Below are 27745 nucleotides of genomic sequence, written 5' to 3' on the forward strand. Positions count from 1 at the left end.
CATTTAACCTTCTCTGCACCAGTAAAAAAAAACTTCCAACTTTTCAAAACCTTTCTTCATAAGTTATAACCTCTAATTTTAGCTAAAAGATAATTACCTACTTTGTTGGGTCAGTACTGAGTAAAAGTTCCATTTGTGCTTTAGCCTATGCTAATACTCGTGTTTATTTTTTCCCAATTTATTTGCTGGCCACATGACGGTCTAGGGAGAAATGGAGGCGGACTTTAATGTAGGGCTTAACGAAAGTAGCTTTTTTCTTGTGTGTGCTTGTCCTGAAAAGAACATCCTTGTCCAATATTTTCTGACGGATTGTTACTTAGAACTAGTGGGTGTTAGAAACTTAAGGTGCATATGAAGTCGTCTACAAACCACTGAAAAGTAACTGCTAGGCCAGAACACTGAAAAAAGCAGCACAAACCTCTTTTATAAACTTTTATTTTATAAAAGTGACAAAACAGTTCTCCTCAAACCAGATATAGGATCTTTGAGATCAGTCACCTTCAATTTGCATTTCAAACATCAAGATCACAATTAGTAAGACAAAAAAAAGGTTCAGCGCTTGCACAATTTCTCATTCTCCCCGTTCCCCTCCCCGCAAAAAATACTACATACAGATAGACAACAGCTCACAACTGTACAGAAACAACGTCACAGCCCTTTTTGGCTCTGCGGTAGTGATTATGTCTTGAGCAAGGACTAAGTTTTGTGTCACATTCCCAATCGTTCTCAAGACTCTTGCCAAGGACAAAAGCAGCTTTGTTTTGTACAACTGAGCTTTAGTGGTTTATAATCTTCAAATTGCATCGCACTGCCCTAAAGTAATTTTGTGGTACAATATTTACCTATTTAAAAAGGGTAAATGAATCATTGTATAATGAGTAATACAACCAAAAAGGTGCAGTTCTGACAAACATTTATGCTCCTTATAGTTTCAGACCTTTTGCAGGCATTGGTCAATAGTCAAAAACTAATGCCATGCAACAGCTTAGACCAGCATTGCTATGAATACTGGCAGCAAAATAGGCCAAGGGTCCAAGTCCTCCAACCTTGATCTTAACCTCTGATCTTAACATTTCAATTTCCATCCATTACTAATTTGCCAGTTTTGCAGCATCCTTGGACTGAATTAAAAAATTAAAGTAGAATTTTGCAACTTTTATACTGTGCCAGTCTACCACCACTTTGCACCGTAAAGAAAACAGGAACCTTCTCAATTAACCTTTTCCCTCACCAAAACAGAATTGAACAAGCATAAGACTACAGCAGTATGTAGGAGATTGACCTGTTACGGTAATATGTAACTTTGTTTTGTACTTGAGTGGATGATTAAGTCCTTGAAGTTCTCAACTGGGTCAAAGATCATTCACCAGAATATGGACAGGACCACTTACATAATACCCTAAAGATTGAGTTATACCTGCCATTCTTTTCCTGTTTTGTACTTTTACCTACAATTGTTCACCTCATATGACATTAAATAAATGTTGCTAAAGTTGAAGTAATGCAGTTAGTATACACTGGAAATTATAAAAACTTAAAAGTACATGACAGTCCAGTCAAGTATTCAGCTATCTTTTAACATGTATTCGATGGAGATTCCCTCATGGCTCAGTAAGTACACAGTGTGCTGTGGTACCGAATGATCTAGATTACAAAGGTCCCAGGTTTAAATTCCTAGTCTGAGCTAGCGGATTTCAGCCGCAGCATCCCTAGGCTAGGGTTGAGGGGGGGAAAAAAGTTGACTGGGACTTCTGCTCCAGATTCAATCTAGGCACCCCCTCCCCTCTGCTGCAAAGTCTGTGTGTGTGTGTGTGTTTGCGGTTGCTGCTGTCAAGCAAGGCAGTATTGGCTTGACTCTAATAGCCCACATGGTTGAAATATAGCCAGCCAACACTCACTCACCAGGCCCATTCATGAAAAGAGGCCACTTTGCGGAGGTAGTGGAAGGCCGATGGAATTCATGGTACTGTACCCCAAATGAGTCACAGCCTTCAGAACTGGAAGGTAGAAAACTGATCGTTGAGAAGAGTGTTATTTTATTTCAGGACTTGTTTACTGCTGTTAACACACAACAAATCAGCCTACTAGCTCATTGGTTAGTTGAATTTGTAGTTGAATTTGTGATGACTGCCACGTTGAAAGCAGATACCAATTTAAAATGGTGAGAGTCACTTCCACAGAACTGGTCGTTGCCACAAAATCTAAGTCATCTTGAAACAGATTCTGATTTTATTGTTGTTTCAAAGAAACAGAACATACCACAATGCAGATGACACGGTAAATATGGTAAAAAGTCAGCGAACTACGATTAATAATTTGTGTGTCTCCATCCATGACACATTTATTTCCTGTATGGCTTTAATAATGGTTTAAGCTCTTTCTTACTTTTGGAAGCACCATATAATTAAGGCTTCTAGTAATCTAAGTTATTTCACAGTCCTGAGCCGAGCAGATCAGTGCAACTGTTGCCAGCTAATGCTTTTCAGCTAGATAAAACCCTCTGTACGTTCCCCTCATTACATAAACTATTTAATTTATATCACTGTTTTAGAGAATTTGTGAGAATTGTGTTCTCAATAACACACACGACAAAAACATGTATGACCCAATACCTCTCAGCTGCCTGTGCAATCAGAATATCCTACTCCTTGAAATAAATCCTTCAGTCTTTTCTCACTCTGGCACTATATCACAAAAGCGGTTTTAAAAACCTAAAAACAAGTCAAAAGAAAAGACACTTATGGTGTAAACAAACTATATGCCTGAATAAAAACAGAACCTGCTGGAAATACGCCAGCATGCCAGTCAGCATCTGAAAGAGAAAAGCCAGCTTAAAGTTTATGTTTTTATTTCATATTTACAGCATATGTGTTTTTTCTTTCAACTCCTGTTCTATGCCAGAAACAGATGATACAGTTTCACCCCCCCCCCCCTCCATTCATGAGGCAGACAATCAACTTGAGTTCTGCAGTCAATCTCACTCATAGAATTGAAATATCAAATAATGCAGCATGTAGTATCCTCTCTTTACACACATAACATATTGCATATATTAGAAATGGGACATACATGTTTAGAATGAAAATTAACAAATACAGTGCAACTAACATGGGGAAATGCTTTGGTCTAACACAAAGGTGATGTTTTCCACTAGAGAGATTTGGGTAGTTAGTCAGTTATAATGTGGAACCTTGACCATTAAGGCCCAACTTATTTTCTCCCAAGTTTTAGTCAGCATGGGTTTGCGTTAGCTCTTTGAAGGGGTAATAGCTGAGGTCTTCAATAAATAGATACACAATAAAATACAAAGTACAAAGTGTTAATGTATTACAGTATTTACATGTTTCACAGCAACATAGTGGTTTCCTAATCCCAGCCTTTATAAATGATACTGAAGTGCGTTTTTCTTTACATTTCTATAATATTAGGCGGTCTAGCATTATAAGATTTACCATTCTTTCGCTACTGAGATTCAAGCTGGAAATGCAGCTTACATAAATGAACTTCTCTTACTGAAAGCTGTTGGTATTCCCAGCATAAAACTTCTGGTTAGAAAGTCTCTCCTTTTAGAGGTACAAGACAAAATATTGTGGACAGTGTGAATTTTATGCCCACAGTAGTGGTAAACATTTAAATTTGAGGTTGGTGTGTGTCATCAGAGGAATGAGTTGACGACCGTTGATTGGGTGTGGTTCCTTCAGTAAGATAATGCAAAGTTAAAAATGGCTCCATTCTCTGCTGCAATCTTTTCCAGTACTTTGAAAACTGTCAGTGGTAATGCTACTACAGACTTCACAGGTACCAAGGTCGATCTGTGATCATCTGACAACAGATGCACATTCAAAAACTAGGGATGGTTTAAAAGCTATTTTTATCTCCCCCCCTCCCACCATATAATGGAATATTCTGTTACCATGCAGTGACCAATCTGAAGGATGGGGGAGTTGCCTTCTGATGGCAGATTAGTTTCAATGTCGGTCAAAGCTGGGATTTGAACTTAGTCATTAGGTTAGTAGCCATGCACACTACTCTTACATGTTGCTTGCCACAAGATAAGATATAACTGTTGGAAGGACTACCTTATTGCCAAGGTACAATTAATGCCTCTTGTAAACATATGGCCTTCTTTAAAGTTATATGGCATTTTTCTTGGTCCATAGTACTTCAGATTTAATGTAAGTACATATGCTGGACCTGTTCTCCAGTAAACCTAAGGTGATCTGTAATTTGAGATCCAGCACACACAAAGTACAGATCAACACAATTAGTCATTAATGCCGATCAGTGCGGCTGGGCATGGATCGACAATTTTGATTCCCCAAACATCCGATTCTCAATTTGGCCAGACTCAGGCGAGAGGGGGGATTGAGAGAAGAAAAAAAGAGAATGACACACATTGGGGAGGGGTAGAGAACCATATATCAATCTGGATTACTCTTCCATCTCCTTGCAGTTGAGGCCACAGCAACCCACAACTTTGTTTCATACATCCTGGCATAGAAGCACTGGCAGAAACCACATGCTGTCCCCTGTTTGAGAATCATGCATGGGACTGGGTTGCCAGCTACAGGGTGGGAGAAGGAAGAAAATATCTTGAGCACAATTACCATTTGCAATATGGGCAACATCGGCTAACTGGAGGAATCAGAGCCATATTGCATTCAAAAGATGAATTGCCCTAAAGGTAACAAATCTTTTGAAAGTCTGTTAAGAAACAAATGAATCTATGATCACAACTTTTAAGTCATTCCAAAGACTGCCATTTTTGCAAATGGCTGATCTTCCATTAGATTGTGGTTGGTGTTAAAGACGGGTTATGGGGCAATGTTCCCTCCAATTGTTTTTGGGCTGCGTGCCCTTTTAACGGGCTGCGCGGCCCGTTCAAAATTACACAGTTTTTTCACTTATAAGCCGGCTCACTGGCTGCATGGGAGCTCCTGAGCACTGCATGGCTGCACAGCCTAATGGTGAGGACCTCTTATAAAGCCCATAGCGCAAACTCACAGATTCACTTCTGGTTCTGCTGTGAAGTCAGGAGAATGGCAGATAGTGACAAAAAAAAAGTTACTGAGGCGGTGGTGGGTGGCGGAGGTGGTGGGAAGGAAGGTCCACAGCCTATTCTCAATAGAACTCACAGTGTCTGATCACTTAGGTTTTAGCACAGCAGAATCTCTTTTAGCACATGGCTCTCGCATGGCAACAAATGCTCCCCAGTGTCCCAAGAACCCAGGATAATTTGATACCTCATTCATTATTGCTGAATTTGACACTCCAGTCCATGGCCTATGAACACAACTTGTCTGGAATAGTGTAGCCTCTTCAAATTGAATAATAAGCATACATTACATAAGCACTAAAGGTTAGACAAACTTATGCAGTTTCAAGGTCTATCACAAAATATCAGTGTATTCAACAAGCCAGCAGCAATGATGGCAGTCACCTCTTAGTGGAGTACGCTTTCATTTACCCGCATCAAAAGACACAGATAGGTGACACTAAATGGAATGGTACATTAGCTCAAATTGCATGGGGGAGGGGGGGGTGGGGGGGGGAGGGAAGGGAAAGCAACAAAGCCAGTCAGCCAAATGCCCTTCACTAAAACAGTGAAAAGAAATCGAATTAGAGTATGCGGCAAGTAAAATATTCATTTCGATTCTTAAATGTCAAATATCCGATTCAAATGGGTTAACCAGTCCATGTCAATAAGTCACCATTTGCGACACTCTGTCCAGCATTTTCTATACCACAGTAAAACTAAGGATGTACTCCAGCAGTTTTTGTCGATTGATGAGAGGTAGAAAGATGTTGCTCAGTTCCAAGGTGGAGCTCCCGCTTTTCTGCACTTTAAAAACCTGCAGAAGCAGAATTGTTATAATTTAAAACATCTGTCATTTTTGTGCAAGCGTACAGCTTGCAGTAGCAGTGATATTTCAAACGCATATCCGCAGCATAATTAAGACTGCCTATTTCCACCTCCATAACATCCCCCGTCTCAGCCCATTCACTGCTGAAGCCCACATCCATGCCTTTGTTACCTCTAGACTTGACTACTCCAACGCACACCTGACTGGCCTCCGTAAACTAGAGGTGATCCAAAACTCAGCTTCCCGTTTCCTAACTCGCACCAAGTTCCGCTCACCCATTCACCCAGTGCTCGCTGACCTACATTGGCTTCTGATTAAGCAACGCCTCGATTTCAAAATTCTCATCCTTCAAATTCAAATACCTCTATGGCCTCACCCCTCCCTATCTCTGTAATCTCCTTCAGTCCCACAAACCCCCCACCCAGAGATGTCTGCTCTCCTCAAATTCTTCCCTCTTGAGCATCCCTGATTATAATCGCTCAGCCATTGGTGGCCATGCCTTCTGTTGCCTTGGCACTAAGCTCTGGAACTCCCTGCCTAAACCTCTCCGCCTCTCTACCCTCCTTCAAGACGCTCCTTAAAACATACCTCTATGAGATAATTTTTTATATCTCATAATACTCCTGTGAAGCGCTTTAGGACATTTCACTACGTTAAAGGCGCTATATAAATACAAGTTGTTGTTATTGATATTGTTCTCTTCTATCAATTATATCTGAACCCAAACTTCAAATGCTGCAGCTCTGTTGGGAGTGCCTGAGTTGGCGAGCGCTTATGTTGCTGTCAGAGCCCCCAGACTAACACTATCTTCCTGGTGGTGCACATTGCTTCTAAAAGTTCTACGGTCACTTTGTCACTGACAGCAGCAACATAAATGGGATATAACTTTACAGTCTCTGCCTGTATTTTACACTTTGAGCCGATAATATTATAACTGAACAGCTCAGTAAGAAATCAGTCTTGCAGTCATTTGATAGCTCAGAACTCAAATTAAAGGAATCCTGAAAAGTATTACATACCCCAAGATCTTTAAGAGTCTTCACTGCACTTTTTGCAAGGCAGAAGGTGGCACTCTCACCTACAGAACAGAAGAAGACATACTGAACCAACAGATCTCTTGTGGGTTGCACTTGGTAAGTTGGAGTTTACACTACTTTATAACAACAGGAGCGGTACACCATGTAATGCAGGCTGGGGAGCGGAAGGAGCAGCGTGGCAGCCTGGCCCAGCAGGCTGAGCGGCCCCCGTCCTGCGAGCACCATCGGAGCAGTCCAGGGAGCGGAAGGAGCAGCGAGGCAGCATAACACTCCAGGGAGCAGCACGTGCTGGAGCAGGAGAGCAACGGCAGTGAAAAGGGATGTCACCAAGGTCCAGGTCGGTGATTGGAGCGTGGGCAGGTACAGCAGGAGCGGCGAGAGGTTGTAGATGTGATCGGGGCCCAGGAGAGGCGCGAGTTTGTGGCCCAGGAAAGGCGCGTGCCCAGGGGCAGCATGGGCCAGCCCACACTGCGATATGTGTGCGTACTAGGTCCGTGCAGCAGAGCAGGTCTCCAGTCGTCTTGGTTAATCTTTGCTACTGGACCAAAACCTAGCTCTGTCAAGCAATGGCCACCACACCTTAAAAAAATCCATGCACAGGCATCTTCCACCCTTCAACGTGTAATTCGGGACCTGGAATTTTAGGTCCTTCATTGAAACACCTGTGAACTTCTTGACGTGGAAGCAAGTCATCCTTATTTCGAGGGACTGCCTATGATAATGATGAATGCACAATGTGTTATTTTAGTGGATAATCGCTGTAAGAAAACACTGTCTAAAGTCAATCAGAGTTTAATTGCTGTTTGGTGAGAGAAGTTTGCAGATGCAATGCCCTTTTATATTTCCAGCTTCAGATCAGGGATAAAAAAGCCAGAAACAAAAGACCTGGAGCCAACAATGTAGATGTTCCCGACAATTTACAAACCAATTTACAAAGTTCCCAGCAATTTAACTTTTGCCTTTTCTCTACCTCTTTTATACTTTTGATACTTTGGGCGTAACGTCTGAAATGTGCCCGAGGCTTTCAAACCTTTTAATATATATTAGTAGATCTCCCATAAATTATACAATGGAATGCAGGATGGATTACTCCACTGCCAAGGTGGAGCTGTTTATGTTGTCTTGTTTCAGACCACAAAGTTCAATTGCCGTCTGGGGATAATTAGCAGTTAAATTGCTGGGAACTTTGTAAATTGGTTTATAAATTGTCGGGAACATCTATATTGCTGGCTCCAGGTCTTTCCCAAATATTTTTGACCCTTTTTTCCAATAGGGTGATGCCTGAAATGTATCAGACACATATCAGATAGTATCAGTTTACTTTTGCCTCTGAGTCAGAAAGTTGGGGGTTCTAGGGTTTGAGCTAAAAATCTGGGTCAATGCTTCACGAGTCTTGTCGCCAAGAGCATGCAGAAACCAAGCGCAGGCAGCGGAAGGAGCGTGCGGCAAACCAGTCCCACCCTTTCCTTCAACGACTGTCTGTCCCACCTGTGACAGAGACTGTAATTCCCGCATTGGACTGTTCAGTCACCTAAGAACTCACTTTTAGAGTGGAAGCAAGTCTTCCTCGATTTCGAGGGACGGCTTATGATGATGATGCAGTACTGAGGGAATGTTGTATTGCTAGACGTACTATCCTCTGGATTAGATGTTAAGCCGAAGCCTTTGTATGCTACTACTGGTTCCCTTTAAACACCGTGATAGGATTTTTACTTTGACATGTGAACACAAATCATTTGGAAAGAAAGGGATCAGAAATATTTGGAAATGTGAATAATAATCAATTACTTTGAAAGTTTGAAGATGTGGTTTGTACGCAATGCGCAAAAGGGATTTGGTTTGTAATGACAGTACTGTACCATATTATATTTACTCACCAAATACTGCAATCTTCATTTCTGTTCTGGATAACAGATACTTGTGAAACTTGCTGATGTATTCAGTTTCTGTAAAATAATAACATATTTCTGAAAACTGTTAACATAGCCATTGACCGAAAAAAAGCATTTATTACAGCAGAATGTTGGAGTGCATATTTTTGGTGTTCCTTCATTTTGAGTGGCGTTCAACCATCACATATAGATGAACAAACCATTGTTTGAAAGGAAACGAACACAATAACTCTTTTATACCCTCTTTATATATTATGGCAACATTCCCAAGGAAAGCAGCTCCATTTTAGTAGCTGGCTTTATTAGTGCTGAATTTGTCCTATATATACCGCAGCATGGATTCAGCAAAACCAGAACTGGGCATGTGTGGTGCAGTTACTAGAAAGTCGCATGTGTGACTTTCTCCATTATGGCTGTTGTTCGGGGATGGTTCGTTACAGACCAGAACCTCAGCTATTCTGATTGAGTTTACAGCACAAGACCTCATACATTTAATAAGTCGATTACACACGCTAAAAACGAATGCCAAGCCTTCCAGATCAGAAATAAAGCCGAGGCATTCAGAAACGGTGACACAGCTGGTTACCAAAATGAACACAGTCTGAGGAAGGAAAGGTTATCACAACAGTATACTGACCAAATGCTGAACTATACTTTCTTCATTATAGGCATTCACTGCCAGTTAATGGTAAAGATCACAAGTATGATTTTTACGATGCTTCTTTGTAGATTTCTGTTACGATATTTCCAAGATTTAAAAGCATTCCTGGTGGTTTTCAGGACCTCTTTATGGGCCCAATATTCCCAACCCCTTTTTTCGGCGCACTTAACTTAAATGCGGCGACTTTGCGCGCTGGAAACGGCTCCGAAAAAAAATGGCCCCCATCCTGCCCGCTCTGCTGAGTCTCCGGTCTCCTAGCGTGGCGTAGATAGTGAAGTGGGGGGCAGAGCAACAGTCCAGTGCAGAAAACACGGCCAGCTGCGCGCATGGGCAGTGAAGTCTGCGCGCATGCTCCTCGCCCTCCAAGCGGGTCCTGCGGGCTGTGAGCAGGACCTGATGCTCGTAGCCCCTATCCTCGGCCGAAGGGACGCCCCAATATTCACTGCACCCGATCCCCGGCCAAGTGGCCTCTCGCACCGGCCAGCCGGCCCGCTGACTTCCCGGCCGAGGTAGGACTTGAGTTTTACTTTTTATTTATTGATGGTTGTGCTTTGTTTAGTGAGGAGAGTTTTGATGGGGGAGGGGGGTGGAGGAAAAGTGTGTTTTGATAGGGAGGGGGCAGGGGGGGGAACTGAAAAAAAAACTTGTTTCTGGCATAAAGGTAGGACTTCTATTTTTTATTTATTATTGATTGATTGCTTATTACTTTTTGTGGTTTGTTTAGTGCTTTGTAAGTCTTGGTGCAGATCCTCTCAGCTTCCTTGTATTTTTTATTTATTATTGAATGATTATTTTTGTGCTTTGTTTAGTGCTTTGTAAGTCATGGTGTTTTAACATAGAAAATAGGTGCAGGAGTAGGCCATTCGGCCCTTCGAGCCTGCACCACCATTCAATATGATCATGACTGATCATGCAACTTCAGTACCCCATTCCTGCTTTCTCTTCATACCCCTTGATCCCTTTAGCCGTAAGGGCCACATCTAACTCCCTTTTGAATATATCTAACGAACTGGCCTCAACAACTTTCTGTAGTAGAGAAATCCACAGGTTCACAATTCTCTGAGTGAAGAAGTTTCTCCTCATCTCGGCTTACCCCTTATCCTTAGACTGTGACCCCTGGTTCTGGACTTCCCCAACAACGGGAACATTCTTCCCGCATCTAACCTGTCCAATCCCATCAGAATTTTATATGTTTCTATGAGATCCCCTCTCATTCTTCTAAATTCCAGTGAATATAAGCCTAGTCGATCCAGTCTTTCTTCATATGTCAGTCCTGCCATCCCAGGAATCAGTCTGGTGAATCTTCGCTGCACTTCCTCAATAGCAAGGATGTCCTTCCTCAGATTAGGGGACCAAAACTGTACACAATATTCAAGATGTGGCCTCACCAAGGCCCTGTGCAACCGCAGTAAGACCTCCCTGCTCCTATACTCAAATACTCTCGCTATAAAGGCCAACATGCCATATGCCTTCTTTACCGCCTACTGCACCTGTATGCCAACTTTCAATGACTGATATACCATGACACCTCATTGCACCTCCCCTTTTCCTAATCTATCACCATTCAACTAATATTCTGCCTCCCTGTTTTTGCCACCAAAGTGGATAACCTCACATTTATCTACATTATACTGCATCTGCCATGCATTTGCCCATGCACCTAACCTGTCCAAGTCACCCTGCAGCCTCTTAGCATCCTCCTCACAGCTCACACTGCCACCCAGCTTAGTGTCATCTGCAAACTTGGGAGTTATTACATTCAATTCCTTCATCCAAATCATTAATGTATATTGTAAATAGCTGGGGGCCCAGCACTGAACCTTCGGTACCCTACTAGTCATTGCCTGCCATTCTGAAAAGGACCCGTTTATTCCTACTCTTGCTTCCTGTCTGCCAACCAGTTCTCTATTCACGTCAATACATTACCCCCAATACCATGTGCTTTAATTTTGCACACTAATCTCGTGTGTGACCTTGTTAAAAGCCTTTTGAAAGCCTAAATGTGCCACATCCAGTGGCTCCCCCTTGCCCGCAACCTCAAAAAATTCTAGAAGATTTTTCAAGCATGATTTCCCTTTCATAAATCCATGCTGACTTGGACCGATCCTGTCACTGCTTTCCAAATAATTTCTTTAATAATTGATTAATAATATGGTAGAATTCTTTATTGACACAGTTAATTTGGAAACTAGGGTCCTGAACTTAAGGAAAGGTAACTTCGACGGTATGAGGCGTGAATTGGCTAGAATAGACTGGCAAAGGATACTTAAAGGGTTGACGGTGGATAAACAATGGCAAACATTTAAAGATCACATGGATGAACATCCCTGTCTGGAGTAAAAATAAAACGGGGAAGGTGGCTCAACCGTGGCTAACAAGGGAAATTAAGGATAGTGTTAAAACCAAGGAAGGGGCATATAAATTGGCTAAAAAAGTAACAAATCTGAGGACTGGGAGAAATTTAGAACTCAAAAGAGGAGGAATAGGGGTTTAATTAAGAGGGGGAAAATAGAGTATGAGAGGAAGCTTGCAGGGAACATAAAAACTGACTGCAAAAGCTTCTATAAATATGTGAAGAGAAAAAGATTAGTGAAGACAAATGTAGGTCCCTTGCAGTCGGATTCAGGTGAATTTATAATGGGGAACAAAGAAATGGCAGACCAATTGAACAAATACTTCAGTTCTGTCTTCACGAAGGAAGACACAAATAACCTTCCAAATGTACGAGGGGACAGTGGGTCTAGTGAGAAGGAGGAACTGAAGGATATCCTTATTAGGCGGGAAATTGTGTTAGGGAAATTGATGGGATTGAAAGCCGATAAATCCCCGGGGCCTGATAGTCTGCATCCCAGAGTACTTAAGGAAGTGGCTCTAGAAATAGTGGATGCATGGTGGTCATTTTCCAACAGTCTATCGACTCTGGATCAGTTCCTATGGACTGGAGGGTAGCTAATGTAACACCTCTTTTTAAAAAAGGAGGGAGCGAGAAAACGGGTAATTATAGACCGGTTAGCCTGACATCAGTAGTGGGGAAAATGTTGGAATCAATTATTAAAGATGAAATAGCAGCACATTTGGAAAGCAGTGACAGGATCGGTCCAAGTCAGCATTAATTTATGAAAGAGAAATCATGCTTGACAAATCTTCTGGAATTTTTTGAGGATGTAACTAGCAGAGTGGACAAAGGAGAACCAGTGGATGTGGTGCATTTGGACTTTCAAAAGGCTTTTGACAAGGTCCCGCACAAGAGATTGGTGTGCAAAATCAAAGCGCATGGTATTGGGTTAAAGTACTGACGTGGCTAGAGGACTGGTTGGCAGACAGGAAGCAGAGAGTCGGGATAAACGGGTCCTTTTCAGAATGGCAGGCAGTGACTCGTGGAGTGCCGCAGGGCTCAGTGCTGGGACCCCAGCTCTTTACAATATACATTGACGATTTGGATGAAGGAATTGAGTGTAATTTCTCCAAGTTTGCAGATGACACTAAACTGGGGGGCGGCGTGAGCTGTGAGGGGGACGCTAAGAGGCTGCAGGGTGACTTGGGCAGGTTAGGTGAATGGGCAAATGCATGGCAGATGCAGTATAATGTGGATAAATGTGAGATTATCCATTTTGGGGGCAAAAACAGGAAGGCAGAATATTATCTGAATGGCGGCAGATTAGGAAAAGGGGAGGTGCAACGAGACCTGGGTGTCATGGTTCATCAGTCACTGAAGGTTGGCATGCAGGTACAGCAGGCGGTGAAGAAGGCAAATGGTATGTTGGCCTTCATAGCTAGGGGATCTGAGTATAGGAGCAGGGAGGTCTTACTGCAGTTGTGCAGGGCCTTCGTGAGGCCTCACCTGGAATATTGTGTTCAATTTTGGTCTCCTAATCTGAGGAAGGACGTTCTTGCAATTGAGAGAGTGCAGCGAAGGTTCACCAGACTAATTCCAGGGATGGCTGGACTGTCATATGAGGAAAGACTGGATCAACTGGGTCTTTATTCACTGGAGTTTAGAAGGATGAGAGGGGATCTCATAGAAACGTGTAAGATTCTGACAGGTTAGATGCAGGAAGAATGTTCCCGATGTTGGGGGAAGTCCAGAACCAGGGGACATAGTCTTCGGATAAGCGGTAGGCCATTTAGGACTGAGATGAGGGGAAACTTCTTCACTCAGAGAGTTGTTAACCTGTGGAATTCCCTGCCGCAGAAAGTTGTTGATGCCAGTTCATTGGATATATTCAAGAGGGAGTTAGATATGGCCCTAACTACTAAGGGGATCAAGGGGTATGGAGAGAATGCAGGAAAGGGGTACTGAGGGAATGATCAGCCATGATCTTATTGAATGGCGGTGCAGGCTCGAAGGGCCGAATAGCCTACTCCTGCACCTATTTTCTATGCACCTTGTTTCTGTTCCATCATTTTCCCCACTACCAATGTCAGGCTAACCGGTCTATAATTCCCTGTTTTCTCTCCCTCCTTTTATAAAAAAGTGGGGTTACATTAGCTACCCTCCAGTCCATAGGAACTGATCCAGAGTCTCTCGAATGTTGGAAAATGACCACCAATGCATCCACTATTTCTAGGGCCACTTCCTTAAGTACTCTGGGATGCAGACTATCAGGCCCTGGGGATTTATCGGCCTTCAATCCCATCAATTTCCCCAACACAATTTCCTGACTAATAAGGAGTTCCTTCAGTTCCTCCTTCTCGCTGGACCCTTGGTCCCCTAGTATTTCCGGAAGGTTATTTGTGTCTTCCTCAGTGAAGACAGAACCGAAGTATTTGTTCAATTAGTCTGCCATTTCTTTGTTCCCCATTATAAATTCACTTGATTCTGATTGCAAGTGACCTACATTTGTCTTCACTAATCGTTTTCTCTTCACGTACCTATAGAAGCTTTTGCAGTCAGTTTTTATGTTCCCTGCAAGCTTACTCATATACTCTTTTTTCCCCCTCCTAATTAAACCCTTTGTTCCTCTTCTGCTGAATTCTAAATTTCTCCCAGTCCTCAGGTTTGTTGCTTTTTGTGGCCAATTTGACGGTGGATAGGCAATGGCAGACATTTAAATATCACATGGATAAACTTCAACAATTGTACTAACCTGCGCCGAATTCTTAACTGCCCGCAATGTTTATCAGAGCTGACCCAAGTCGATTTGGAGTAAGTTTTAGCTGGCCAAAGTGGCTTAAATGGCCAAAACTGGCGTAAGTGGCTGGGAACGCCCCCTTTTGGAAAAAAAAGCTCAACTAAAAAAAATCGAAATCGAGTTACTCTGGAGCAAGTTTATTGTGGAAAATGGCGTTTTTTTAACTTATGCCAGAAAAATCAACTTACTCCAAAAAAATTGGAGCAAGTCATGGCCGAAATTGGGCCCTATATTTCTGAGTGCACCTGACAGCCACATGAATAAAAGTTATGCAGCTTTTCTTTAAAAGTCTAATTTTCTTTACATCCAAATGTAGTTGTTTGCTTATTCAGTAATAAAAGGTAATCAACTAAAATTAGAAGAGTCTTATTCACTGTCAATTATTATTCATCAGAAACTTAACTGAACCAGCCACATAAATACTGTGGTTACAAGAGCAGGTCAGAGGCCGAGTATTCTACAGCGAGTGTCTCACCTCCTGACTCCTCAAAGCCTTTCCACCACCTACAAGGCATAAGTCAGGAGTGTGATGGAATGCTCTCCACTTGTTTGGATGAGTGCAGCTCCAACAATACTCAAGAAGCTCGACACCATCCAGGACAAAGCAGCCCACTTGATTGGCACCCCATCCACCACCTTAAACATTCACTCCCTCCACCACCGATGCAAAGTGCTATCTACAAGATGCACTGCAACAACTCGCCGAAGGTTCTCACAAACCCGCGACTTCTACCATCTAGAAAGACTAGGGCAGAAGGCAAACGGGAACACCATGACCTCCAAGTTCCCCTCCAAATCACACACTATCCTGACTTGGAAATATATCGCCATTCCTTCATCATCCACTGTGTCAAAATCTTGGAACTCCCTACCTAACAGCACTGTGTGAGTACCTTCACCACACGGACTGCATCGATTCAAGGCGGCAGCTCACCACCAATTTCTCAAGGGCAATTACGGATGGGCCATAAATGCTGGCCTTGTCAACGACGCCCACATCCCATGAATGAATAAATAAATAAATAAAGTGTCACAACTGCAAGAGGACAGCTGATGTCTTCAGTAAATCCTACCTTCAACTGGAACTCTAAAGCTTTGAATAAAAACAGCAGCTGAAAAGTAAGCCTCCAACAAAGGGCCCAGCAGTCTCTGTAGGAAGGCGAGGAACTCCTGGTGATCCTGAGATTGACTCACCTAGAACAGTTAAATTTTAGAACGATTTGTAATTGGATAAACAATATCTTAACATACTAGTCGATCTTCTGCGGCATTGCTCACAGGCAATTTTTTGAATTGATTTGGAACACTTTATAGTACACAGTCAGTAATATAACTTCCGACCCTCTGATGCTGCCCGTAAACATGGGTAGCCATATCATCGAAAATCAATTACATGATTAGCAGGGACCAATCGCATGCGGTTAGCATGGACTAATCAGATGGAGATTTCAGTGATGTGGTTAGGAGAGATAAATCAGTTGCACTCACTTTGATCAACAAATGCTACATATATAAAGAAGCAACATTTTATCTATAATATCTCCGGTACCGAATGGCACATCCAAAAAAAAAGCATTGCTTGCTTTTCAATAGTAACTCTTTTCATCTTTGAGGGCCAAACCACACTATACTGCAATGGAGACAGAAATCTTTAAAATTTTGGAATCTGACAACTAAATCTAACTAAATGATTTTGTAATGCAACACCTTTAGGTAACGATCTCGCTGCTCTTCTCCATAATCGCTGTCATCTTCTTCATCACTTCTCCACGATAGACCATCTGGGTACTTATTAACCCACGTCTCCTCTGTAGGACTGGGGCTCAGATCCTCCTGTTCATTCAATAAACAAAGACCTAGTTATTACTTGAGAAACACATGTGCTGTTCACTTTGTAGCACTCTACTCTTTGTAAAACAAAATCATTAATGCATGGAAGTACAAGAGTTCAGTGATTTACTGGCTGAAAAAGCAAGTATTGACTCAGAGCAATAACTGACAATAACAACAGCTTGCATTTATATAGGGCCTTTAACGTAGTAAAACGTCCCAAGGAGCGTCACATGAGTGTTATAAGACAAAAGAATTAACACCGAGCCACAAAAGATATTAGGGCAGATCTTGGTCAGAGGTAGGTTTTAAGGAGCATCTTAAAGGAGGAGAGAGATGGAGAGGTTTAGGGAGAGACTCCAGAGCTTAGGGTCTAGGCTGCAGAAGGCATAGCTACCAATGGTTGAACAAATCTAATCAGGGATGTTCAAAGGGGCAGAATTAAAGGAGCGCAGATATCTCGGGGGGGTGGGGGGTTGGAGGAAATTACAGAGATAGGGAGGGGCGAGGCCATGGGGAGATTTGACAGTCACTAAACAGCTTGAACAGTAAAAACCAAAGCTAATCAGAACTAAGATCGTAATGCATAACTATGGCTTAGATAGCAGGACGCCAAGAACATATATCCATCTGTGCATGCAGAAAACTAGCACATAACAGGATGTTCATCTCAAGAACTAAACTACCACTTAAGGCTCCAAAATGAACTATGGGCAATGATCTATGTCTCAATTGACCAGCTCAGTGCGTGTGTGACCTGTCCTCACACCTCAGATACTGGAATGATCTTCATGTCCTAACACAAGATGAAATGTGATGTAGCGAGATCGAGCCTCAAGAAAGATATAGTAGGGATTTCTGAGAAGTCATCCCAGTACCTGTAACTTTCTGCATACGAAAATAAAATCAAAGGCTACATTTTGTATCATGATTTTTGTATATATATTAGACATATCAGACAGTATCTAATGTCCATGTAAAAAGAGATCAAGTCATAACACAGAATGACTTACAAGACATTATCTTAAATTAAAGTAGCAAAAAACAGGAAAATAAAACATTGAGGAAATTTATGTTGCAACAGGCTGGAATTAAATTATCACCAACTCAGCATTGTGGGAGCTGAGCTTTCTGACCAGTTTGTTTACTCAACCACTTTTTAAGGAAGCAACAACAGTCTCCTAACCTATACTGAAGAATAATAAAAAGATAACAAAGTAATAAAAGGTAATAAAGATAAAGATAATAAAAGCTACAGATTCCATTTGAAAACCACAACCAAAATTTTCAAGTATTTTTGCAGAGCGAGAACCAAATTACATACATGAATTACCACTGGCAAAGATAAAAAGATTTGGGTGGGTACAGCATTACACAACTCTTATCTCACTGGTTGAATCCATCAATGATGCAGCTGTTTATGTGCTTAAAAGACTTGCATTTATATAGCGCCTTTTGCAATCTCAGGACGCCCCATAGCGCTTTACAGTCAATGAAGTACTTCTGAAGTGTAGTCACTGTTGTGATATAGGAAACTTGGCAGCCAATTTGCGCACAGCAAGCTCCCACAAACAGCAATGTGATAATGACCAGATAATCTGTTTTTCTTTAATGATGTTGATTGAAGGATGCATACATGCCAGGGCATTTTCAAATTCGAACTTTGCAATTAATGCCTACTGTGCATTTTAACCAACAATACAGAGGTTGCTTTATTTGTACAAATACACAAAATCATGCTCTTTTTCCAAAAACAAAGTCGTCCATTGTACCACTTGTGGTGGAATCTAACTGTGGGTGTGGGAGATTGTGGAATTAAATGGGATCTGTAACAATGAGGAAATTGGGAGAAAAAACACTACAGTTCCTGGAGTGCCTCACGGTGCTTTGGCACATGTGCAGTATTAGATAAACAGCCGACGTACGCAGTTGGGAAAGGTATCTCTGTGCATTATTTGAAGCAAATTCATAACCACATGCTTTATAAATCGGATTACAGTTTTGTTACATATTGTTTGCTCACCTCTGCCACCATCAAAATCCCGTATTGAATGAACTTTCCGACAGCATCATGGCAAACCTGGTACACTGCCTGACAGGGCTACAAAAGAGATGGACAGAATTAAATCAATTAACATGTAATTCTCTATGAATGGTTCTCATTGCTAACAAAATCTACACATCTTATTAAAAATGTTATGTCTGCACGCCCTGTTCCAATTATTCCCGACTTATTACAATTCTTCTATTACTAGTTTAGTCAAGATTATTGGACCATCTGTCGATGTTGATTACATAGGAAGGTTTGTGTATCTCATTTTGCACTTACCAATGCTACTGTCACTTCGTTGGAGAGGAGGTGACACAGACTAGCAGCTGTACGGATAAGTCTTTCCTGGCTGACTGTTAGTTCCATTTGGCCTGGTTCTGTAATCCTCTCCTTTAGAATAGCACAGAGGGAACAGGCTGCAATACAGTCAAAGTAAGAATGACAGCTGACAGGAAACAGGACAGTAGAGACTGACAAGTTACCAGGAAGGATTGTTCAGCCCTAAAAACACATACACCAAAAGGCACCTTTTAGATTGCCTCAGAAACTTTCTGCAATTATTAAACATACAGAGTAAAGTACATTGCTTATAATTTTTAAAATCTATCACTTTTTGTATTTTATTTATGAGGGAGAAGGGAATAGAGGATTATGCTGATAGATTTAGATGAGGAAAGACGGGAGGAAGCTCGAGTGGAGCATAAACGCCGGTATGGATTGGTTGGGCTGAATGGCCTGTTTCTGTGCTATATATCCTATGTAATTTTCCTTTGTCAAATATTCTTTTTATTTGCACCAAGTGAACCTACAAAATATGAAAACAAATTCAGGAAGTTGTACCCATTAAAAACTGTGTGCTGAAAGGACTAGTGATAATGACATCAATGCTATGTTTATATAATGTTATTAGAAGTAAAAATACCAAATGTCGAAGAATAAGTTTAACAACAACCAAGTTCCAACAGTCCAATGCAAAATAGAGTATTTCCTCCCCATCTCTCCTAGATACATACTCATTTGGAATACTGTGCTGAGTTGAGGAAGGATATATTTGTCTTGGAGTGACATTTCATCAGGATGATACCTGCGATGAAGGTACTGAGCTATGAAGAGAGACTGGGTAAACCTAACTTGTATTCGCCAAAGATATGGAAGTTAAGCAAGAATCTTACAGCACAGGAGACCGTTTGGCCAATCGTTCCTGTACCGGCTCTTTGAAAGAGGTATCCAATTAGTCCCACTCTTTCCATATTGCCCTGCAAACCTTTCTTCAAGGGGTGAACTGATTGGGGTGTTTAAACTAATGAAGAGAATTAACAAGATAGATAGCTAACACTCCTCTCTTGAGTGTCAATGCTTTAATGCTATGGGATATGGAATGATGAAAATTCACCCCGTAATGCGCCACTAGGTTCAGACATGTTCGTATTTCAAAAACACCATATTCGCTGTTACTAAGACTCCCTAGATTCTCCAATTTCATCATTTGTTTGATAGTCGGTACAAGGCTCGATTATTCAGTTTATTTAAGTGGCTTAAGCTGCAAATTAAGTTGATGTAATCAATGGCAAAAGAAAAGGCCAACTACTGTCCTAGCTAATGTCCCACAGCAAGTGCTGACACCATGACACTTACCAAGTATTGCCTCTGTGAGAAAAACCTGGAAAATACCGTTGCTGTAGAAATTCAGCTCGAACAGGGCTGGAACAGTCGTGGTTGGAGCAATAAAGAACTCACTGTTGCGTCGTGAGCTTCTGACATTGACGCAATCACCCAGTAAATGCAGTGCATGCATAACCACGTCTTCAGAATTTCCAGAGAATCCCAGATCAAAATCCCGCGCCAGAACCACCTCCTTCATACAGAAGAAATCTTCGACCAACTTTGATAAGTTGACACCCTGAACAAAAGGAGGGAATCAGGGGGAAAAATTTTACAATGGAGTCGAAACCTTGCCAAACACATTAGATATGAGCACATTCCCATTGCACAACTATAGCTACCAATTTAAGAAATTATGAAAACTATGAACAAGAGATGTTTCCCACACCTCTGAATTATCATCATAGGCGGTCCCTCGAAACGAGGATGACTTGCTTCCATGCCAAAAAAGGATCAGTTCACAGGTGTTTCAATGAAGGACCTAATATTCCAGGTCCTGAACTAAATCTTGAAGGGTGGAAGATGCCCGTGCGTGGATTTTTTTTAATCGTGTGCTGGCCGTTGCACATCAGCCACCACACGGGCTGGACAGACCTAGGTCTTGGTCGAATGGCAAGGTAACTTCGATGGTATGAGACGTGAATTGGCTAGAATAGACTGGCGAATGATACTTAAAGGGTTGACGGTGGATAGGCAATGGCAAACATTTAAAGATCACATGGATGAACTTCAAGAATTGTACATTCCTGTCTGGAGTAAAAATAAAACGGCTCAACCATGGCTTACAAGGGAAAGTAGGGATTGTGTTAAATCCAAGGAAGAGGCATATAAATTGGCCAGAAAAAGCAGCAAACCTGAGGACTGGGAGAAATTTAGAATTCAGCAGAGGACGACAAAGGGTTTAATTAGGAGGCGGAAAATAGATTGAGAGGAAGCTTGCTGGGAACATAAAAACTGACTGTAAAAGCTTCTATAGATATGTGAAGAGAAAAAGATTAGTGAAGACAAACATAGGTCCCTTGCAGTCAGAATCAGGTGAATTTATAATGGGGAACAAAGAAATGGCAGACTAATTGAACAAATACTTCGGTTCTGTCTTCACGAAAGAAGACACAAATAACCTTCCGGAAATACTAGGGGACCGAAGGTCTAGCGAGAAGGAGGAACTGAAGGAAATCCTTATTAGTCAGGAAATTGTGGGGATTGAAGACCGATAAATCCCCAGAGCCTGATAGTCTGCAACCCAGAGTACTTAAGGAAGTGGCCCTAGAAATAGTGGATGCATTGGTGATCATTTTCCAACAGTCTATCGACTGGATCAATATGGACCGGAGGATAGCTAATGTAACACCACTTTTTAAAAAAGGAGGGAAGAGAGAAAACAGGGAATTATAGACCGGTCAGCCTGACATCAATAGTGGGGAAAATATTGGAATCAATTATTAAAGATGAAATAGCAGCGCATTTGGAAAGCAGTGACAGAATCGGTCCAAGTCAGCATGGATTTATGAAAGGGAAATCATGCTTGACAAATCTTCTGGAATTTTTTGAGGATGTAACTAATAGAGTGGACAAGGATCAGTGGATGTGGTGTATTTGGACTTTCAAAAGGCTTTTGACAAGGTCGCACACAAGAGATTAGTGTGCAAAATTAAAGCACATGGTATTGGGGGTAATGTATTGACATGGATAGAGAACTGGTTGGCAGACAGGAAGCAAAGAGTCGGGATGAACGGGATAAGTGGGGTGCCGCAGGGCTCAGTGCTGGGACCCCAGCTATTTATAATATACAACAATGATTTAGATGAAAGAATGGTGTGTAATATCTCCAAATTTGTAGATGACACTAAGCTAGGTGGCGGTGTGAGCTGTGAAGAGGATGCTAAGAGGCTGCAGGGTGACTTGGACAGATTAGGTGAGTGGGCAAATGCATGGCAGATGCAGTATAATATAGATGAATGAGATTATCCACTTTGGTGGCAAAAACAGGAAGGCAGAATATTATCTGAATGGTGGCAGATTAGGAAAAGGCGAGGTGCAACGAGATCTGGGTGTCATGGTACATCAGTCATTGAAAGTTGGCATGCAGGTACAGCAGACGGTGAAGATGGCATGTTGGCCTTCATAGCTAGGGGATTTGAGTATAGGAGCAGGGAGGTCTTAATGCTGTTGTACAGGGTCTTGGTGAGGCCACAACTTGAATATTGCGTTCAGTTTTGATCTCCTAATCTGAGGAAGGACATTCTTGCTATTGAGGGAGTGCAGCGAAGGTTCACCAGACTGATTCCCGGGATGGCAGGACTAACATATGAGGAGAGACTGGATCGACTGGGCCTGTATTCACTGGAGTTTAGAAGAATGAGAGGGGATCTCATAGAAACATAAAATTCTGACGGAATTGGACAGGTTAGATGCAGGAAGAATGTTCCCGATGTTGGGAAAGTCCAGAACCAGGAGTCACAGTCTAAGGATAAGGGGTAAGCCATTTAGGACCGAATTGAGGAGAAACTTCTTCACTCAGAGAGTTGTTGACCTGTGGAATTCTCTACCGCAGAGAGTTGTTGATGCCAGTTCATTGGATATATTCAAGAGGGAGTTAGATATGGCCCTGATAGTTAAAGGGATCAAGGGGTATGGCGAGAAAGCAGGAAAGGAGTACTGAGGTGAATGATCAGCCATGATCTTATTGAATGGTGATACAGGCTCGAAGGGCCGAATGGCCTACGCATGCACCTATTTTCTATGTTTCTATGTTAACCAGGACAACTGGAGACCTGCTCTGCTGCACAGACCTAGTGCGCACACATATCGCAGTGTGGGCTGGCCCGTGCTGCCCCTGGCCCCGAACTCACGCCTCTCCTGGGCCCTGATCACATCCCTCTACAGTCTCTCGCCGCTCTTTCGCCCCGACCTAGCCGCTCCTGCTGTATCTGTCCATGCTCCAATCATCGAACTGGACCTTGAAGACATCCCACTTCGCTGCCGACGCCCTTCTGCACCAGCTCGCGTTGCTCCCTGAAGTGGCCACTACGCTGCTCCCTGAGTATGGTTATATATAATGCTGACAGTTAATATACAGGTCAAAAACAGTGTCACTGCCTGGAGCCCATGATCCTTACAGTGTTGGGCAAGGAGTACACGCAATTTATTTTGGGGGAGCGTTCAACCCAGAATCTCACAATGAAATTAGGAAGGGGCAGCATCATCCCTGATTTTGATGATTTTGCCCCTTTAACGGGAGAACAATATTCCCATCTCGGGACCTCAGGCACAGCCAGCTCATCGGCTATTCAATAGGAAAAACCGTGCATGCGCGTTTTTTTGAAAGGGCCACACAGCCCCTTAAAAAAAAATAACGGGAACATTGCTGGGGATCACTAATAGTACAGTAAAAAGTTATTCTACACAGAAAATGCTGGCTTGCTGCCAAATCTAAGTGATTTATATTTATCGGTCTCAAAGACCCACCATGTTAATTAGACTGAGATATTTCACCCAGGAGTCGAAACCAAATTTCTTAATTTCTACTTCGGACTCCCTCTACCTTTCTAAAAAGCAATCGACTTAATAATAGAGGATACTGAATAGCGGAACTGATTTCTATTCCAAGATTGAAGCAAATCCATAGTGTTGCCATCTTCAGTTTATGTTCCCATGTGCAATGCTTCAATCGAGGAGATGACAAATCTTTAGCCAAGTAATTTACGGGCCAGATGTTGTAAAATAATTTAAAAATCATCCATCTCCACAAACTCAAAGAAAGAAAGACTTGCATTTATATAGCACCTTTCACAACCACCAAAGCGCTTTATAGCCAATGAAGTACTTTTGGAGTGTAGTCACTGTTGTAATGTGGGAAATGTGGCAGCCAACTTGTGTACAGCAAACTTCCACAAACAGCAATGTGATAATGACCAGATAATCTGTTTATGTTATGTTGATTGAGGGATAAATATTAGCCAGGACACTGGGGATAACTCCCCTGCTCTTCTTTGAAATAGTGCCATGGGATCTTTTACATCCACCTGAGGGGGCAGACGGGACCTCAGTTTAACGTCACATCTGAAAGACGGCATCTCCGACAGTGCAGCGCTCCCTCAGCACTGCAGTGGTGTGTCTTTTTTGTTTGATAAACCTTGTTTCTTCTGCCCATGCTAGCATGTGCCAACCCAAATACATGGCTCACAAACGCAAAGCTCTCACCTCCCTATGTCGGTAAAGCAGCAAACACGCAACAATGTGAGTGGACATCACAGCAGAACATCTACTGGCAGCTGGAATTTAAAAACAAAATGATGAGAAATAAATAGAATATGTATAAATTTGAAATAAATAGACAAGGATTCATGCACTGCTCTATTCTGCAAACACGTGATCATGTGTACATTTTCTAAAAAGTCTTTGCTACAATTTCCTTTCTAAAAGAAACTAGAATTGTGTAAATAACCAAAAGATTTGCTAAGGGTAATTTGTGAGGCGGACTGGAAGAACAAGGGAGATGTTCAAATATTATCCCTCGTAAGGTGAAAGTTTAACTTGATTTCTTTCACCAAATTTTTTTCCTTCCTCTCATGAAGGCAATGACTAATGCTGGAATGTAGCAGGCATTAGTAGCTCTCGAATACCTTAGCCAAATGCCTATTTCTAGCCTGAACTGAGACAGTATACATCAGCAGGCTGTTCAACTGTGGGGGGAGGGGGAGGGGGAGGGGTGGGGGGAGGAGGAATGTGCATCACAAACTAAGCCTGATCTTGACCTTGCCCTTCACCCACCCCACATACTTTCTAATAGGGGGACACTGAATAGCAATCAGGAAGGGAACTCCTGAACGACTTTATCATTCACTTGTTCAACTATAGAATACCCAATGCTGCCTTATCTGAGATTGGCTAATGCAGCACAAGTTGCATAGAATTGCATACAATGTACAGCCAAGAAACAGACCATTCGGCCCAACTGGTCTATGTCGGAGTTTATGCTCCACACGAGCCTCTACACACCCTTCCATCTCACTCTATCAGCATATCCTTCTATTCCTTTCTCCCTCGTGTACATATCTAGCTTCCCCTTAAATGCTTCTGTGCTATTCGCCTCAACTACTCCATGTGGTAGCAAGTTCCACATTCAAGTTGAATTCGGGACCGTCAACTAAAACATGATCTATGGTTTCTCCCACTCATTTAATTACATTTTTTTACTTGCATTGATGAATAAAATAGCTGCTTTTGTTTCAGGTAAAACAGACCTGGTGCATAATTAAGAGTTGCAAAGGAAATTCCAGTGCTCAAAGGATGAAATTCTGCACTTACTGAACAGTGCATGCTTAGCGACATTGGAAATCAGCTGCCGCCTGTATTGTTCATCTGAAAAATCTCTGGAATTTATAATTGGAACCTGATCGGGTTCGGCATGGTTGAGGCATGGCCTATGTGGACGAAGCAGAGCAGTGTGCAACATTATAGGAATTTTAAAAATGATTTCATTATACAAGATAGTCACACAGATAGAAATAGCAAATTATGAAAATACTGTGCAGCGGGCAAGCCTGTAAATGAAATCTATAAATGTACCAATGATTAAAAAAGACCCTGAGGATTGTATTAATCTGGGTTAAAATAGAAAATTTCCCTTTAGTGTAAATTTTGTCTTTTAGCTTCTTGGAAGCTTCATTTCATTCATGATCAATTTTTTCTAGAAGTTCAGTGATGGTGTAAAGTTTTTTTTTTAAAAAACAGCAGTGATTTCTTGGCAGATTGAAAAGCGCAATATTCAAAATGATGCATTGTTTCTGAAAAAACCCTTTAAGAAATTGTTAATGAATGCAGCACAGGACGGTGATGTGATGGTGTGTTATAGAGTTTGCATGTACTGTGACAGGAAATTAGAGATGCATGTAGCAAGTGTATTACAGTAATCGTAGGTGACTTTAATCTACATATAGACTGGCCAAACCAAATTAGTAATAATACTGTGGCAGATGAATTCCTGGAGTGTGTATGAGATGGTTTTTTAGACCAGTATGTTGAGGAGCCCAACAGGGAACAGGCTATCCTAGATGGGGCATTGTATAATGAGAAGGGGTTAATTAACAGTCTTGTTGTGCGGGGTCCTTTAGGGAAGAGTGACCATAACATGATTGAATTCTTTATTAAGATGGAAAGTGAAGTAGTCCAATCCGAAACTAGGGTCCTAAATCTAAACAAAGGAAACTACGAAGGTTTGAGGAATGAATTGGCTATGATAGATTGGGAAGATTCGTTAAAAGGCATCATGGTGGATAGGCAATGGCTAATATTTAAGGAATTGCATGAATTGCAACAGTTATATATTCCTTTCTGCCGTAAAAACACAGAAGGAAAAGTGGCCCAACCATGGCTAACAAAATAAATTAAGGATAGTATTAGATCCAAAGAGAAGTTATACAAAGTTGCCAGAAAAAGTAGCAAGCCTGAGGATTGGGAACAGTTTAGAATTCAGCAAAAAAGGACCAAGAGATTGATTAAGAGGGAAAAAATAGAGTATGAGAGTAAACTTGCAAGGAACATAAAAACCGACTGCAAAAGTTTCTACAAGCATGTAAAAAGAAAAAGATTAGTGAAGACAAATGTAGGTCCTTTACAAGACAGAAACGGGAGAATTTGTAATGGGGAGCAAGGAAATGGCAGAACAATTAAATAAATACTTCGGTTCTGTCTTCATGTAAGAGGACACAAATAACGTCCCAGAAATGTTAGGGAACCAAGGGTCCAGTGAGCAAGAGGAATTAAAGGAAATGATTATTAGTAAGAAAATAGTGCTGGAGAAACTAATGGGACTGAAGGCAGATAAATCCCCAGGGTTTGATGATCTGCATTCCAGAAAAAAGGTAGCCATGGAAATAGTAGATGCATTGGTTGTCATCTTCCAAAATTCTATAGATCATGGAACAGTTCTGCAGATTGGAGGGTAGTAAATGTAATCCCACTATTTACAAAAGGAGGGAGAGAGAAAACAGGGAAACTACAAACCGGTTAGCCTGACATCAGTAGTAGGGAAAATGCTGGAGTCTATTATAAAGGATGTGATAACCGCACACTTAGATAATATCAACGGGATTAAACAAAGTTAACATGGATTTATGAAAGGAAAATCATGTTTGACAAACCTACTGGAGTTTTTTGAGGATGTAACTGATAGAATAGATAAGGGAGAACCACTGCATGTAGTGTATTTGGATTTTCAGAAGGCCTTTGATAAGAGGTTAGTGTGCAAAATTAAAGCACATAGGATTGGGAGTAATGTATTGGCATGGCTTGAAAATTGGTTAACTGACAGGAAACAGAATAGGAATAAATAGGTCTTTTTTGGGGTGGCGGGTAGTGACTAGTGGGGTACCACAGGGATCAGTGCTTGGGTCCCAGTTATTCACAATATATATATACAAATGATTTGGATGAGGGAACCAAATATAATATTTCCAAGTTTGTTGACGACACAAAACTAGATGGGATTATGAGTTGTGAGGAGGATGCAAAGACGCTACAAGGCGATTTAGATAGGTTGAGTGAGTGGGCAATACATGGCAGATGCAGTATAACGTGGATAAATGTGAAGTTATCCAATTTGGTAGGGAAAAC

General features: G+C 41.7%; 1 protein-coding gene across 6 annotated transcripts in view; it reads right to left on the bottom strand.

Moving 5' to 3' along the window:
• Positions 1 to 418: 418 nt before the first annotated feature.
• Positions 419 to 27745, bottom strand: part of gpam (glycerol-3-phosphate acyltransferase, mitochondrial) — a 99578-nt gene continuing 72251 nt past the window's right edge. For all 6 annotated transcript variants that reach the window (XM_070876552.1, XM_070876548.1, XM_070876549.1 and 3 more), the window contains 10 exons: positions 25439 to 25554; positions 24332 to 24402; positions 20102 to 20366; positions 18746 to 18882; positions 18440 to 18517; positions 16294 to 16419; positions 15660 to 15780; positions 8779 to 8847; positions 6884 to 6942; positions 419 to 5852 (listed from right to left, as the gene is read on the bottom strand). In XM_070876552.1, the coding sequence (XP_070732653.1) occupies positions 5739 to 5852; positions 6884 to 6942; positions 8779 to 8847; positions 15660 to 15780; positions 16294 to 16419; positions 18440 to 18517; positions 18746 to 18882; positions 20102 to 20366; positions 24332 to 24402; positions 25439 to 25554 (1156 nt within the window). In that variant the 3' untranslated portion in view covers positions 419 to 5738. The remainder of the gene's footprint in view (positions 5853 to 6883; positions 6943 to 8778; positions 8848 to 15659; positions 15781 to 16293; positions 16420 to 18439; positions 18518 to 18745; positions 18883 to 20101; positions 20367 to 24331; positions 24403 to 25438; positions 25555 to 27745) is intronic.

Source organism: Pristiophorus japonicus, chromosome 3 (genome assembly GCF_044704955.1).
Source record: "Pristiophorus japonicus isolate sPriJap1 chromosome 3, sPriJap1.hap1, whole genome shotgun sequence".
Classification (NCBI taxonomy): domain Eukaryota; kingdom Metazoa; phylum Chordata; class Chondrichthyes; family Pristiophoridae; genus Pristiophorus; species Pristiophorus japonicus.